This window comes from Narcine bancroftii, chromosome 10, assembly GCF_036971445.1.
Source record: "Narcine bancroftii isolate sNarBan1 chromosome 10, sNarBan1.hap1, whole genome shotgun sequence".
Taxonomy (NCBI): Eukaryota; Metazoa; Chordata; class Chondrichthyes; order Torpediniformes; family Narcinidae; genus Narcine; species Narcine bancroftii.
The window spans coordinates 42,816,418-42,833,405 of record NC_091478.1 but is presented as its reverse complement, the minus strand read 5'-3'; the positions used below and the strand labels follow the sequence as shown (position 1 = coordinate 42,833,405).

The window sequence follows — 16,988 nt, the reverse complement described above, 5'->3', positions numbered from 1 at the left end:
CTGTCACTTACAAGCAAAAGAATGCAGCTGAATGGTGAAAAATCCAAATGCTGAAAAGATGGAAGGCTCTTTATAGAGCTTTAAGTACATCTGTTCATTTTCACATGCTACCTTATTTCTATTTCAGCTAGTTATTCCATAGTTGGACTGCAATTCTGCTGTATTTTAATAATATATCTTAAATAATTCTCATTTTGTGTATAGGAGTCAAACTCGAATCAATGTAAGGATACACATGAGGAGGACAGCAGGGTGTGAGATTTTTATCAAATGGTGCCCTCAGTTATATAACCATATCAAAGCTGGGAGAACATTGATGTAAAACTTTTACTATATACAATGACACTAATTTTATTTTTGAATAAGATGTATCCACGGCTGACTTCTAATTGGATGGAGTCCTGTTAATACATAATGTACCCTAATTGGCCAGAGGTAACCGGGGTCAGGACAAAGAGGACAAAGAGAGATATTCTCTAAGATGGAGCAGGTCTTTATGATTTTGTTGCCCTTCGATGGTACGAGAAAGGCATCCAAAGAGCTGGTTCGCCAACTCAGAAGCTGGGGCTATTGGCTAATGAAACAGTTAAGGGGCTCCAAGACACTGGGAAGGTGGTGTCAGCACAGATGGTTGCCATCCATAGAGTGACAATCCAGAACGGAATAGATCTTTACTATTCTGGATGGTCATGAGGAGACCTGTAAGATTATAGGTCAAGGCTACTGTATGAACAGCTCTGACAACAACACTAAATGGGTGAACCACATTAAAAAGAGGATTCATGTGAAATTGATACGAAATGCCTGATCACCATATCTACCCCTATGTTCCCATACGAAATGCCTGATCACCATATCTACCCCTATGTTCCCAGTTACCCTAGTAGATTTATTGTTTCTGTGCTGCCCAAGGATTCTCCACAGCCTTTTTCATGATTTTCCTTTTTGTTATGGTCGTACTCAAGGGTACATGTGTACAAGTAAAGACCTTTAGCAGTATAATCTAATTAGTTGTCATGGAATGATAAAAGGGGAGGGGGGGAATTGAGAGTATCAAGAATGGGTTAAATAAGCAAGCCTTGCAATAGTGTGCTAAGACCTTTTGTTAAGCTATGGCCCCAGTTAAATAATGCAGGAGGGTTAAGCAAGACCCTTCTAAGTAATGCTAGGAGGTGAATTATTATTCCAGTATTATTTCAGCTGTTTATGCCAAATTATTAAATACCTAGACACGTGTGGTTCTATTTGAAATGCTAAGCAGTTTTGGATGAACTTTGTATGTCATGTGGTCTCAGGTATGATGCAAAGTCTATGAATGTGTAACTGTTAAGTTGTTTACTGGAGTGTAATGTATGGGCATTATTACTTACACTGTTAAGCCTGACTCTGCTCTGGGTGAGGTAGAGGCATCCAGGCAGAGAAAGTCTCCGTAGAAGAAAATAAAATCTGTTATGGTAACAGAACAACGGTATTCGACTCAGTATTTGCTGAATCAGACTGAGGGCAAACAACTCAGAATGATCACAGGAGCTGGCAGGATAATAGATGGAATCAGGTGATACTTTGATGAAGGGCTGAAGCCCGAATCGTTGGTTATGTATCTTTATCTATATAAGTACACTGTTTGACCTACAGAGTTCCTCCAGCATTGTTTTTATTACTTTCTATCTGCTGAAATCTGAAAAGTAAGAATTGTGATAAATGGAACAAAATAAGGGAGGGATAACAGATAGGTGGTTGCTGAGACCATCTTCATTTTAAATTGCATATCTAATTAATTTCCCACCTGCCACAAAGGAATTTGTTCCCATCCATGTCAGCAGTCCAACTCTTCGGACTAATGGTCCAGTAATTTAACTATAACATATTGTATATTTCAGTATACATGTCAAGTCATGAAACCCTTAAAAAAAATCCTCAAATGTGGGGGGGTGGAATCGATTTATACATCTGATATGCATTTGAGACCTTAAGTTTACCGAAAAAACTAGACTGATGTTGATTCGGGATACAAGTTGATGTTGGAAGCACCTCCTCATCACTGGCGCCACCGCTTCCCGACACTTCCCTATCACTGGGTACCGCCATAACTGCTCCTACCTGGGACCCTGAGGTTGCCATTGCCACTGCTGCCTGATAGGCCGAGGTTTTTTTTTTTTTAAACTTACTTAGTTTACAGATTTGTTACTTGCGATTGGGGTGTTTTAAAAAAATGTATGGTTGTTCCTGGGAGACCCAGACAGCCCAAAAAATAGGGGTCAACTTATAGGCCAGATATAATATAAAACCATTAACATGAGACTAAAAAAGGATGTTCAACCTATACATTGAGTAACAGATTTGTGCTAACCTTTAATTTAATATTAAACTAATTTCTTTTATAAAAATGTTTTAGTAAATTATGGAGTTAAAATATTGTATCTGTATTGTAAGTTAGCTGTGGGTTGGTACAGGGTCACAGACAAGTCACAGCACATTAATAGAGAATCATATTTTTCAGAAAAGACTCTTCATTCTCGGAGTCGATGTGTCTTGGACAGACAGAGCTAACTGATTTAAAGTGGTCTTAATTATTCAAGAGCTGCTGAGGAAGCCATCTGTTTTTGATCAACGCCACTTAAGCCTCTTGAACAGAGATGACATCAGAAGTTATTATGAATATGAAATGGTTTTGAGAAAGGAACAGAATTTTGATAGAAATAAAATTGATGGTCATGTGGTTTCCAAGAATTGGGAATCAACTTGCTGATTATGTAATGGTCACATGATTTGAAGAAATTATATTACTGAACACAGACATTTTGAGTTCAGGTTTTGGAACACTTCAGGTTTTGGAACACTTCAGCTTGGAGTTCACAGAAGTCAAAACCCTGTGACATACAGGGGTTGAAACCTTGTGAAAGACAGGGTTGAGATACTGTTAGAGTTCTGTGTTGTGTATTGGCCTTTGTGTTGTGTGGTTTTCTGTTAAAAAGTGACAGTTTGCCTTAGAGAGCCAAGGTGAAGGTGGACTGCTGAGAGAGTGGGAGAAAGACTGAGCATGTGCAGAAAATGATCTAAAAATTTCTGGACTTGGACGATAAACCACCAGGGGAGGTGCTGTGGAGTGGAAGAAGGCCAAGAGCATGAGTCATGGTCTGGAGGACAGTTTAGAATGTTGGGATTCCAATAAGGATGAACATTCCGAAGGCAGTCAGAAGAATCCGGACCAGGCCACTGGTTCCTCTCTCTGCAAGCAACACAAGACCACTTCAAATTTTATGCTCTCTCTCAAAGATCTTTTGGCTTCAGTTTACCAAACAAACTGAATTTTGTTTCTGATTTTAGCTTTAGTTGAGATCGAAGTTTTGTGAGTCTTGTGTGTTTTGTGTTTGTTTTACGTCTAAGTTTTTCTGTGCGCTGGTTGGAAATATAACCTAGATTTTAATTACATATGTTTTAATTACAACTGCACAAAAACCAATGAGGTCGAGTCAGATAGCAATGAGCTCTCTGAACCGTTTTCCATTAACAATGGCGTGAAGCAAGACTGCGTTCTCACACCAATCCTCATTTCAATCTTCTTCAGCATGATACTGAAACAAGCCATGAAAGACCTCAACAATGAAGACGGTACCGCACGGATGGCAGTCTCTTCAATCTGAGGCACCTGCAAGCTCACACCAAGACACAAGAGCAATTTGTCCATGAACTACTCTTTGCAGACGATGCCGCTTTAGTTGCCCATTCAGAGCCAGCTCTTCAGCGCTTGCGGAAACTGCCAAAATGTTTGGCCTGGAAGTCAGCCTGAAGAAAACTGAGGTCCTCCATCAGCCGGCTCCCCACCATGACTACCAGCCCCCCCACATCTCCATCGGGCACACAAAACTCAAAACGGTCAACCAGTTTACCAATCTCGGCTGCACCATTTCATCAAATGCAAGGATCGACAACGAGATAGACAACAGACTCGCCAAGGCAAATAGCGCCTTTGGAAGACTACACAAAAGAGTCTGGAAAAACAACCAACTGAAAAACCTCTCACAAAGATTAGCATATACAGAGCCATTGTCATACCCACACTCCTGTTCGGCTCCTTTACCAGCATCACCTATGGCTAATTATAACGCTTCCACCAGCGTTGTCTCCGCTCCATCCTCAACATTCATTGGAGTGACTTCATCTCCAACATCGAAGTACTCGAGATGGCAGAGGCCAACAGCATCGAATCCACGCTGCTGAAGATCCAACTGTGCTGGGTAGGTCACGTCTCCAGAATGGAGGACCATCGCCTTCCCAAGATTGAGACAGAGGTGCACCAAAGAAGAGGTACAAGGACTGCCTAAAGAAAGCTCTTGGTGCCTGCCACATTGACCATCGCCAGTGGGCTGATATCACCTCAAACCGTGCATCTTGGCGCCTCACTGTTCGGCGGGCAGCAACCTCCTTTGAAGAAGACCGCAGAGCCCATCTCACTGTCAAAGGACAAAGGAGGAAAAACCCAACACCCAACCCCAACCAACCAATTTTCCCTTGCAACCACTCCAACCGTGTCTGCCTGTCCCGCATCGGACTTGTCAGCCACAAACGAGCCTGCAGCTGACGTGGTCATTACCCCTCCATAAATCTTCGTCCGCGAAGCCAAGCCAAAGAAAAGATGTTATATTTAGGCTGGGGAATTTATTAGTTTTACACTGTTATAGAAATTTGCATAGTAATCAGTGGGCATTGTTATAAAAGGGGTGCGATTTTGAATTAAAGTTTGAAGGTGAATTTTTTGTTAATAAAGTAATTGTTCATCTTTACCCCTGTATGATATGCCTTCTTTGTGGCTGCTGGTTTGATCTTGTAACAGAATAAACCTAATCTATCCAATCTGTCCTTATGACTATACCCCTCCATTCCAGGCAACAACCATGTGAATCTCTTCCGCACACTCTCCATTGTTACCACATCCTTCCTGTTGAGTGGCACCAATACCAGAAGTACATATTACCAATCTGATGAACAGATGGAGTCAAGTCAAGTTTGCATAGTAACCAGTGGGGATTTTGAATTAAAGTTTGAAGGTGAATTTTTTTTGTTAATAAAGTAATTATTCATCTTTACCCCTGTGTGATATGCCTTCTTTGTGGTTGCTGGTTTGATCTTGTAACATCACAGTAACCAGAATTGATGCTCTTTGTTGTGTCTTACTCCTGAAAGTAGGACACAGAACCAGTGGCTATTGAATTAATGAAGACCTCTTTTCCAAAGAGAATCGATTTCTACTGGGTCTATTTTTGTGTTTGGCCACTTCATTTAACCCTTGTCTGGTTTGTGACTTCATCGTGGAAGAAAATAGCCACATTCACTGTCTTTAAGAGGGCAGATTCTGTGTGGAAAACCACATTGTGAGTAAAAGAGGACTGAAGATATGATGCTTAAAAGCACTTTATAATTATTTCTGAACTGAGGATTTAAGACCTTCAAGCAAGACTAAATGATGCTGAACTTTAAAGATTGACTTTTCAGAGTGGGACTTTTAATTATACACACACATTCATTAACATTAAGTTTAGAGTTAAGTAAGAAATGTTATGTTATTAATATATGCCACATAAATACAAGTTCTTTCTTGCTAGCTAGAATTAAATAGAAGATACAGAAAATTACTGGCTGCACAAATATTCTGAATGAACTCCAACAGCAGAATGCAACCTGTAAGTGCTGAGGAGGCTTATATAATCAAGCATCAATCCTGAAACCAAGTTAAAAAATATGACAGAGAACATATTCCAAATAGAAATAATTTTAAAGCAATCAGTTTAAAGCTTTATTGTCAAAGCAAAATACAGTAGATGCTGAAAATTTGAAATTAAAATTAAAAAAAAATTGGAAATACTCAGCAGGTCAGGCAGCAACTGTGATGAGAGAAACAGAGTTAACATTAAAGTTAACAATGTTTGCATTCCATATTAATGCAAATGATTTTTAATTCAGTCCTTGGTTCTACTTTTTAACATCTACTAAAAAAGTGTTCCTTTGAAATTTGACCCAAAATAATTTCATGCTTGCAACTTTTGACAGCAATCAAACTATTCCTTTGATCACCAAGGTTTGCCTACAAGTAAATAATGCATTTCCATAGACATTTTGTTAATAGATAGGCCGCAGACCTTTGCCTTGCCACCTGCCCATTTGAGCTCCTGACGCCCGACCACAGATCCTCGTCTCAGCTACCCACCAGAGCACCCGATGCCTTGAACATAGCTGGTATTTACTGTGGTTAAAAGTAATATCCCCATGTAAAAGTCAACCCCCTTAACTTGACCCAAAAAATTGGTCCCCAATACTCGATTATTACATGAGTAGATATGGTATTCATTGTTATATGTTTAATGGTTAAATGGTTAAATCTCCAGTCATTTAACTTTTTAATTGCATGGACATTTATCTTATAAGAACTCAAATCTCCTGAATTTACCAACTCATTTACCTCACAAAATACATTAAATATGTAAGTTATTTAAACATCCAACATAAAATTCCTCCAAGAACTTTAGATACTGTAGCTAAAACAGAAAGATTTAAAAGATGTAATCAAGTAACAAATACATTGAAAATGTCTGCATTGCCAGTAAACTGGACCATCTCCCTTTCCTGTAGTACATACATCCTCATGAAGAGTTGCATTCATGTAAGTTTTTGTAATGTTCTCGCTGTGGTGGGGGGGGTGATGTTGGGACAAATATGGACTTTGGGTATGCATATGTACATGAATGGCTTTGTTTATTGGATTTTGTATGTCTGTGAAAAATAAAATAAAATATTCAAAAAAAGAGTTGCATGGATCAAAATATAACCTGGATAAAGCACTTCTGGATACCGTGTACCTTCGACAATCTACACCTCTCTAGTGCTTTTCTGTGCATAACCACATTTACCTCAGTCGTGCTTGCTAATTTATACTGTCCCACGTTGGCAATGGCTCAGTTTTATAATTCTAATCTTTGTATTCCAATCTCTCTCTCCTTCTATTACTTTCCCAAGCCCTCAAACACTGAAAAGCCACACAGTTCCTCCATTTCTACCTCTTCTGCCTTCTTGATTTAACACCATACCACTGGTTCATCTACCAAACTTCTCAGATCAATTAGCCACTGTAATTTATGGTAAGTGGTAGAATCTGGGGGGAATTTCAAAAAGAATAAAATGCAATGAAAGTAAATGGAGAAACTCATCAGGTCGAGCAGCATCAGTGTGACGAAAGGAATGGTGGAGTTCAAGAGTCTTGATGAAGGGTTTGGCCCAAAACACTGACCATTCTTTTTCACTGATGCTGCTTGACCCGCTGAGCTCCTCCAGTAAACTGTGTTTGGCTTCAGATTCCAGCATCTGCAGTCTTCTCTATCTAATGGAAATGGTTGCTTGATAGTCAGCATGGATTCAGTGGGGTGAAGGGTCAGTTTTCTTTGCAGAAAGTTTGTCTGACTCCATAAATCTACTTCCTTAAAAATACAATGGTAAGTATCGGCCATGTGGTTCCTTGAGCCTTTTCTGATTGGTGATCTGAGTTTGGACTCAACTCCATTGATTTGTCTGTTTCCTCAACAGTGAGCTCCTCCATTGCCCAAAATCTATCCATCTCTGTCTTGAATCTATTCGATAAGGTGGCCTCCACGATTCTTTGTGGTTAGCAATTCTAAAAGGTTACAAGTCTATGAGAGAAGAACTACCTCTATCATAAATTAGCAACCTCATATTCTAAAATTTTCCCCCTGTGTACCAGATGTTCCAATGAGGGAAGACATCTACTTATCTACTCCTTCAAGCAAAAGACCATAATACACAGAGGCAGAAGGGGACCAATTGGCCCATTGTGGCTATTCCACCCTTCAATAAGATCATGGTTCATCTTGTCCCTCACCTCCACTCTCTTACACTCATCCCATATAATTTGGTTCTTTTATTTTTTTTTTACATTTAGACATACAGCACGGTGATCAGCAATTTCAGACCATGAGACCGTCCTGGTCAATTAACCTATACCACCCCCCCCCAGTACACTTCGAAAGGTAGGAAGAAGCCACAGTTCCCAGAAAAACCCTCGCAGACACGGGGAGAATGTACAAACTCCTTACAAAACAGCATGGGATTCAAACCCCGGTCCCAATCGCTGGCTCTGTTAAGGTGTTGCGCTAACTGTGCCTTCATGTAAAATATGTAAATATTGATTGCAGTCTTCAATTTACTCCTGTTTTCTATCTTTGGTGTAGAATTCCAAATGTTTACTGACCTTTGGGAGAAATTTCAGCTTTGAATGGCCAGTCTATTATTTTGAGATTGTAACCCTTGGTTTTAAAAATGCATCCAGAGGAAACATCATTCCTCCATCTCTCTTGCCAAACCACAAAGAAATCTTATTTTATTCTTTTAAACCCAATCTGCTTAACTTCTCATGATAAATCCCACAACACCTCTACTTTCCCATCCCAGGAATTAATTTGGTGAACTTAAGTCCATAGAAGTTAGGAGCAGGATTAGGCCATCTGGCCTACTCTGCCATTCAGTAAGACAATGGCTGATACAGTCGTAGAATCAGCTCCAGTTACTTGCCTTTTCTCATGAACCTTTAATTCCTCTACTATTCAAAAATCTTTAACTATGCCTAAGCTATATTTAACGAGGCAGCCTCTATTACCTCCTATACCACCACATTATACTCCCATCTTCCGTTTATGTTCATAAAATGGAAACTCTGTGTCCTCAGAATTTGTTTTCACAAATCTGACTACAAATGACATATTCCCTTCTTTCAAGTCCTGAGCATCCATTCCCTACATTAGGAAAACCTGCAACTTCAACCAAGCATTTTGTTATGGCCTAGGTTGTGATCTGGTCAACCCCTCTTTGCTAAAATGCCTACAAAATGTTTAAATCTTTTAAAGGTTCTCTATAAATGCATATTGATATTATTGTGTAAAGTTCAATGTCTGTTTTTGAATTACATCACTATAAGTAAAAATAAACTTTTTATTTGTACGCTCATGTAACACATTAAATTATTTGGGCCTTTTTTTCAATAATCATATTGAGAACAATCTCACCTATAAGGAAGGTAGGTTTTCTGCCGAATCGATCAGACAATGGTCCAAATAAGAGGTTACCAAGAAGCAGGCCCACGAAGAACAAGGATCCAGCCAAGTTGACTTTGTACGCTTCTTGCCTGATTAAGTACCACTGTTGGTAGACATTTAAAAAACGTGTTATTCCTATTGAAAGTATATGAATTATCAGCAATTTAATGCAATAATTCCAAAGTTTCTCTGAAAGGAACGGAATTTAAAAATGTTTCAGGGCAAACAGGGAACAAGAGCTTATCTCAGCAGAAAAATAAAAGCAAGCAGAAGTGCAAGAGGTTGGATGTGTTACACAGACTCAAAGGCACTGGTTTTAATCATGGTTACACAGCTTGTTTTGCTAATGGGAGACCCAAACATTCAGAGGACTACATCATAATTATGCTGCATTGGTAAGCTCTGATCGTTTACTGAACTTTCTACAGCTGGCTGCGTCTTCATTCTGCCCCAACCCTTTAGGCCATTCCAAGGACAAGTGAACACAAGAACGTCACGCAACAGATAACTCACGTAGCAGTAGCATTCATTTCTGCAAGTCTATGAAAATACAGCACAAAACGTCTGTACAAACATGAACAATACTTCACCACCAGTAACTATTCAGGATTCATGATCACAAGTAGAAACATTCAGTCTGCTCAGAGTCTGCTAAATTAGTTTGTGGCTGATTTAAGCCTCATCTTAAGATATCTACCTCTAATCCATAAGTAATACGCTCGATTTTTAAAATATCAATTTATCTCATTCTTGAAAGCAGCTCTAATCCTCCAGCATAAATGACATTTAGAGGACCATGGTTCGGATTTCTACTCTCCTTTATGTGATAAAATGCTTCTCTAAATTGTAAATCATCAACCCTTGCAGTGGATTTCCTTACAGATAAAATATCTGCATCTACCTTATCAAACTCTTATCTTAAAACATGAAAATTTTATCACTCCTTAATCATCCAATATTCAAAGAAATACAGGCTTAAGTTAGATTTGGGATCAAGATTCCATTAGTTGATTTGCACACAAAATACACAAGAATCTCTCCTTTCCTTCCTCTGCAAAGCCATACAAAGTGTACTTTCTTATTAAGAAAGTAAGAGTCCCTTCAGGGACATTCAATGTCCGTGGATCCCACCACCTCCTCCAATGCCACGGCCTTCTGCACTCCCGTAACCTCCATAGCCGCATAGCCCTTGTCAGGTCCAGCGGCGAACCTGAGCTCAAGGCACCCGTCACCTTCCACATCCCCGGGTAGTATGTACATTGTCTTAATTTTAACTCTTAAGTTTCAAACCAAGTGAATCTCCCCTATTTCCTCTCCACATCCAAATGTCCCAGATTTCAGGAATTGAGTTACAAAGAAAGGTTAAACAGGTTAAGACTTTCTTCCCTAGAGCATAGAGGAATGAGGGGAGATTTGACAGAGGTATTTGGAATTATGAGAGGGATAGACAGAGTAAATGTAGATAGGCTTTTTCCCTTGAGGATAGGTGAGATACAAACCAAAGGACATGGGTTAAGAGTGAAAGGGGAAAAGATTAGGGAGAACATGAGGGTTAACCACGCAGAGAGAGGTGGGAGTGTGGAATGTGCTGCCAGCTGAGGTGGTGAATGTGGGCTTAACGTAACATTGTAGAAGAATTTGAACAGGTACGTGGATGGGAGAGGTATGGAGGGCTATAAACTGGGTGCAAATCAGTGGGACTAAACAAAAAAATGGTTCAGCACACACTAGAAGGACCAAAGTGGCCTTTTTCTGTGCTGTAGAGTTCTATGTGAGCACTGTTTTCTAAAATTAATCTACCCAGTTCCTCATACACTCAAATATCACTTTTTCTCCCTGTGAAAGCTTAAAATTAGCATTAAGGGTTGGGATGGAATGTGCTGAACCATCGCAAAGCTGACCAGCTGGCAACCCACAGCTCCTAGTCCAATGTCTTGGTCACCAGATGCAGAATGCAATACACAGAAAATACCAACTCAGCAGATTGGGGATGGAGGGGGGTGGAATAGAATAAAATCATTTCTGAAATCTGGTGGAGGAAGCACAACAGCTGAGGGAGGCTGAATGATGCCCCAACAACAATCTTGCACTCAATGTCACCAAAACAGCAAAGGACTGTATGCATGTCTGCATACATGGAGGGGTTTCTCTGCCGCGTGGAATTCTGGGAGGGCAAGTCTGCCATTGCTTTTCCCCACTCTCTTTATAAATTGTGCGCAATAGCGCTACCAACTTTCCCAAATAGTTTATAAATTTTCTGCTATTGCTATTTATTGCCACCACTTTCCTCCCTCTCCCACTGTGACTTTCCCACAGCAAAGTTTATACCTTCATTTTAATATTTTCTTTCTTCACATTCCTGGACTCACACAAAAACTTGGGTCCTTTCTGTCCAAGAATACAATTCTCACTTTCACACTAGGCTAATCTGCACGCCAGCATAGGGGGACGCCAGGGAATGCAGTAGGAGTAGAGGCTATCTATCCCTGCATGAAATGATGTAATTTCACGCCGGCATCCAGACGATTTTGCTTTCCCACTCAACCCTTAACCAGTCAATCGGCCGTTAATTCCTGGGACAAGGTGCAAATGTGAAAGGGGCTAACGACTCTTTTAAGGACTCTGATTTTAACATTTTACTGTTTTTTTTCCTCTTTCTGTCAGCACAGTTTGTTTTCATTTCTTTATTTGTTTGTATGTGTACATTGAGTACAGTTTTTTTGAACTACCAATAACTGGTAAATCTGCCTTGTTCACAGGAAAAAGAATCTCAGGGTTATATGTGACGTCATTTTTTAAAAATATTTTAAATTTAAATTTAGACACGACTGTAGCAGACCAATTCAGCCCTACGAATCCGTGCCGCCCAATTTATACCCCATTAACCTACACCCCGATACATTTTGAAGGGTGGGAGGAAACAGGAGCCCCTGGACATTCTCCCAGACACAGGAAGAATGTACAAATTCCTTACAGACACCGCGGGATTTGAACCAAGGTCTAGTCCCGATCATTGGTGCTGTAAAAACACAATGCTGGAGAAACAAAGCAGTCAACAGTGTACTTTATATACCAAAGAAAAAGATACATAACCGACATTATGGGCTTGAGCCCTTGATTAAGGATACAAGCCCAAAACATTGTTATGTATGCCAGAGAACATTCAGTCAAGTAACCCAGTATCACTCCTTGTTTACCTCTGTTGCAATTGAAGTGATATCTTCCTCAAAAACAACATGTTTTACGAGTTCTTCATGTGTGCTGGGGTCTTCCTCTGCAATTATCTTGTATTCAGGCTGTGCTCCCACCAGTACAATCAGCATTGACTGACAAGCCACATAAATCTGCAAACACATTGCATGAACTTACTACATCATTCATGTCATCACCAGGTTAATCCACTAACTAGTCATCTGCCAGCTGATGATGTAAAGACCATTTCCTAGTAATGAATGGGTTCCATCTTAATTTTATCTATGTCAGAATATACCCATAAATCATTTGATATGAAGAAGAAGCAGAGGAGGCCAGGAAAGGTGACCAGGGCAGCAGACCAGCAAAGGGCTCAGCAGCTGAGGGACCTATACAGAATACAGGCGACTTGTGGTTGGGGGTCTGTGGGCTGCTGGAGACCAGCTTATGGGAACCAGGTATCGGAGCTGAGATTCGAGAGGCTGCTGAGGACAAGAAGTACTCCCAAACAGCTTCAGGCACTGAAGGCTTCCTGATTGGGTCAGGGGTATAGATCTTAAACTCAGGTTGCCGATGAATTGAACTGAGGTAAAACCTGTTATCCAAAATTCAAGCAACCAGCAGCCTCAAAGAACCGGCAAAAAATAATTACAGAAAATAAAAGAGATTAAAAAAACATGGAAGTTTAAAATTGGTGCACCTTGCCATTGGTTCGCCAATCACCCAAGGCACAATCTCAAGCAGCCAGAAAGTTCACTTATTCGGCATCTACCAATCCCCATTGGTGCTGGATACCAGGGGGTTTTACTGTATTACATGTTTTGTACTATTTCTTGAATCTTAACCATGCCTCCAGAGTATTGGAATGAGCGGCACCAAACACACATATGGACTGATAGGAAAGAATAATTAATAAAAGTGCAAAGATAGAGAAAAGTAGCTGCAGTATTCATAGGAATGAAGAATATACTGTATGTTGGACTTTTCAATTTAATATTGTAGGGGTTCGGTCATAGGGATGGGTGTCTATAAATTCATAACCCAAAGACAGTGTGCAGCTGGTGAATTATGAGGAACTCCTCCCTATCAGTGCAGGGAAGGAGAGTAAACACAACAGGAGCACCTCATTTGACTGGTCGGGTAGTTAACAAGCTGTGCAAATATTTTCGTCAACCCTACCAACTCCCACAGTTACCTCAACAACAACTCTTCACACCAAGACCCCTGTAAGGATTCTATTTCTTTTACTCAATTCCTCCGCCTCCATTGCAACTGCTCTCAGGATGAGTTATTTCCTTCAAGAATATTTGAGATGTCCTCCTTCTTCAAAAAAGTAGATTCCCCTCTACTGCCATCAACTCAGGCCTAACTCACATCTCCTCTATTTCCCTCAGATTTGCCCTGGCCCCTTCTGCCCTGAGACACAAGGACAGAATTTCCCTCGTCTTCTCCGATCACCTCACCAGCATATTATCCTTCGCAATTTCTACCACCCACAACGTGATCCTACCACCTGACACATGCCCGTCTGCAGGGCTCCCTCGTCCCCTCATCTTTCCCACTAATTGCTCCCTCAGTACCTATCCCTGTGACTTCAGGAGATGCTCCACCTGAGCCCAAACCTCCTCCCTCACCATCTTCAGGGCACTTCACTTATGAATCTGCAGGGTTGTCTAGTGAATCTGGTGCCCCCGTTGTGGCCTCCCCTACATCGTAGACTGTTTGATTGAGCATCTTTGCTCTAGCCACATCAATGACAGGGCCTACTGGCCAATCATTTTAATTCCACAAAATATTCGCAAACCGACATGTCTATCCATGGTCTTGTGCACTGCCAAATCTAGGCTACCTACAAATTGGAGGAACACCTAATATTCCATCTGGGCACTCTCCAACCAGATGGCATTCACATCCACCTCTCCAGCTTCTGTTAAACACAACCCCCCCCCCCCCACACTGAGACTCTTTCTTTTCCTATCACCCTCCTTTCCTTCAGCTCCCCTTCCCTCCCCATCAATTCAGAGCTTCCTCTCTCCTTATCACTTCTCAGCTTTTTTTCTTTTCCACCTGTCTCCTTACATCCACCTAGCTCCTCCTTATGCCCCTTCCTCCCACCTTTCCTCATCTTTTTATTCAGACACCTGACTGCTTTTTGCTCATATCTTGATGACGGGCTCGGGCCCAAAGTGTTGGTTACCCTTTACCTCCCATAGATGTTATGTGACCTGCTAAGTTTCTCCAGAACTTTTGGGTATTGAACTACAATCCCAGCACTGCAGACTTTCCTTTTAATAGCACTCCCTAATTGTCATCAAGGAGGTGATGTGGATCCTTCCTTTATGCAGTGTGATCAGGTTCATCAGATCCTTCGACCCACATCTGTGGGGAAATGATGCAGAGTATCAGAGAATCATCCTACAGTCAGCGTAAAACTGAGTAAATCTGTCCGAGATTCATCCCTCAGTGTGATAGGAAACATATTAAAGGTACCCTTTTTTTCCCCTCAGTCAGCAAGATCAAGGAGGGAAAATGTGAGAAGGATCTTTCCCTCACTAAGGCTAAGAGAAGAGCATAGAGCAAGGAACACCTTCTAATCCTACAGCAACCTTCAAATGCAATGGAGCTGACACAAAACAGGGAACTCCTCGTCAATGAATTCTCTCATTGCATCCCCCCACCCCCCAACACCCCCTAATGCAGTGATGGGAGATTAAAGTTGACAAGATTAATTCATCAATCTCTATAATAAACATGGCAGGGAATATGAGGCTTTTAGATAGACACATGAATATGAAGGGGATGAAAGGCTATCTACCAAATACAAGCAGCAGAGGTTGACTTTGATTTGTACATCCTGTTTGTCACAGTAATACTGAGCACATGCAACAGGGACAGCTGAGGATAAATAACATGATGAGATCCCTCCTTCAACCAGAATGATGGGGAGCATCATGATAGTATCAATCCCTTGTCAGAGCGCTGAGGAGTAAATGTGATGCTGACCCTTCCCTTTGTCAGTCATTGACAGCGAATATGATGAAGAACCTACTCTCAGTCAGTACACGAGAGCGTACGTGATAGGGATCTGAGTCTGTCCCTCAGACTCTGTGATGGAGAAAAAACATGGAAAACAGTGAACGGGGCAATGATCCCTCTCCCATTCTGAGTGACAGTGTGAAATGTGACATTGAATCTCCCATTCAATGTACTAAAGAGAAAATATGACAGGGATTTCTCCCTCAGTGGATGTTGTGGAGAGTAATCTCTCCCTTGGTCAGTGCGATGGACAATAATCAACACCAAGATTCTGTGCCCGCCCCCCCCCACCCCCATACTTAGTCAAGAATAAATATGGAGGAGATTCCTTGTTGAGTCATGGTGATGGACAGTAAATGAGACACGGTCCTGTCCTCAATTGGTGTAATGTAAAGTTAAAAGCATGTAGCCAGTGGTGTTATGCACCAATCATTTCTGGGTGCTGTCTTCTCTGTGATTTTTATTAATGATATGGATGAAAATGTAGTTGGCACAGTTAGTAAATTGGAGGATGATGCCAAAAATTGGCAGTAGAGAGAATTGTGAATGTAATCTATGGAGGGACCCTTCTCTCCAGCCAAATGATAATGATCACTGGGATCTGGCCCTCAAATGGTTCAAGCATAATTGACAGAGAACCTTCTTTGGTCAGTGTTGTGGAGAATATGCATGATAAGAGGCGGAGAAAGGCTTTTCAGATTCAAAGCATGTGGCTAGTGGTGTATTGCAGCAATCAGTTCTGGGTAATCTGTTGTTTCTGATTTATATTAATGGTATGGATGAAAATGAAGTTGGCACAGTTAGTAAGTTGGTGGATGATGCCAAAATTGGCAGTAGAGTGAATTGTGAAGGTTATCTATGATTACAGATGGAGCTTAATATTTAATGCGGAGTTTGAAAAGTTCTTGATGATTAATTGCATCAAAGGTTATTCAGGAAAGGCAGGAGAATAGGGTTGAAAGTAAAAATACATCAGCCATAATTTGAATGGCGGAGCAGACTCTATGGGCTGATAGCCTAATGCTGCTCTAAAGTCTAATGGTCTAACTGGGAAAAAGGAACAAAGAATGGTATATAATTTAGACAAGTGCATCAAACCAAGGCAGGACATTCACTATAAGTGGTAGGGCAGGGGTGGGCAACCATTTTTTTAAACTCATATTCCACCTTAAGTAATCCTAAGCCATGTGCTCTGTGATTAATAAGGGATTGCTAAAGGTGGTATGTTGGTTGAGAACCACTGTTCTAGATCCAATTGTTACGGAAATATTTTGCTTGAGAAAGTGTCAATGGACCATTTCCTTTGGAGTTATGAAACCATTCACATAACAAGTTAGGTACAATTAGGTACGATTAAAACAGTGGTTTTTCAACTTTTTCTTTTCACTCACATGCCACCTTAAGCAATCCCTTACTAATCACAGAGCACCTATGGCATACTTAAAGTGGAATGTGAGATTTTTTTTAAAAAAGATTGCCCACTCCTGTGGTAGAGCTTGAGAGAATATTAGAGAACAGAGAAACCTAAGGCTAGAGGTACATAGTTCCCAGAAAATGATAATGGCGGTAGACAGGATGGTGAGGAATCCATTTGGCATGCTTGGCTTCATCAATCAGGCCAATGAGCACAGCAGTTGAATGTCATGTTACAACGCAAGACTA

At 40.8% G+C, this 16,988-nt stretch overlaps 1 protein-coding gene across 10 annotated transcripts in view; it reads right to left on the bottom strand.

Moving 5' to 3' along the window:
* slc22a15 (solute carrier family 22 member 15) overlaps positions 1-16,988 on the bottom strand; it is a 90,599-nt gene that overhangs the window by 59,229 nt on the left and 14,382 nt on the right. For all 10 annotated transcript variants that reach the window (XR_011345579.1, XM_069900793.1, XM_069900787.1 and 7 more), the window contains 2 exons: positions 12,296-12,442; positions 9,069-9,201 (listed from right to left, as the gene is read on the bottom strand). Coding sequence is in view for 9 of the 10 variants with exons in the window: in XM_069900793.1 (XP_069756894.1) it covers positions 9,069-9,201; positions 12,296-12,442 (280 nt within the window). In the remaining variant the exon portion in view is untranslated. The remainder of the gene's footprint in view (positions 1-9,068; positions 9,202-12,295; positions 12,443-16,988) is intronic.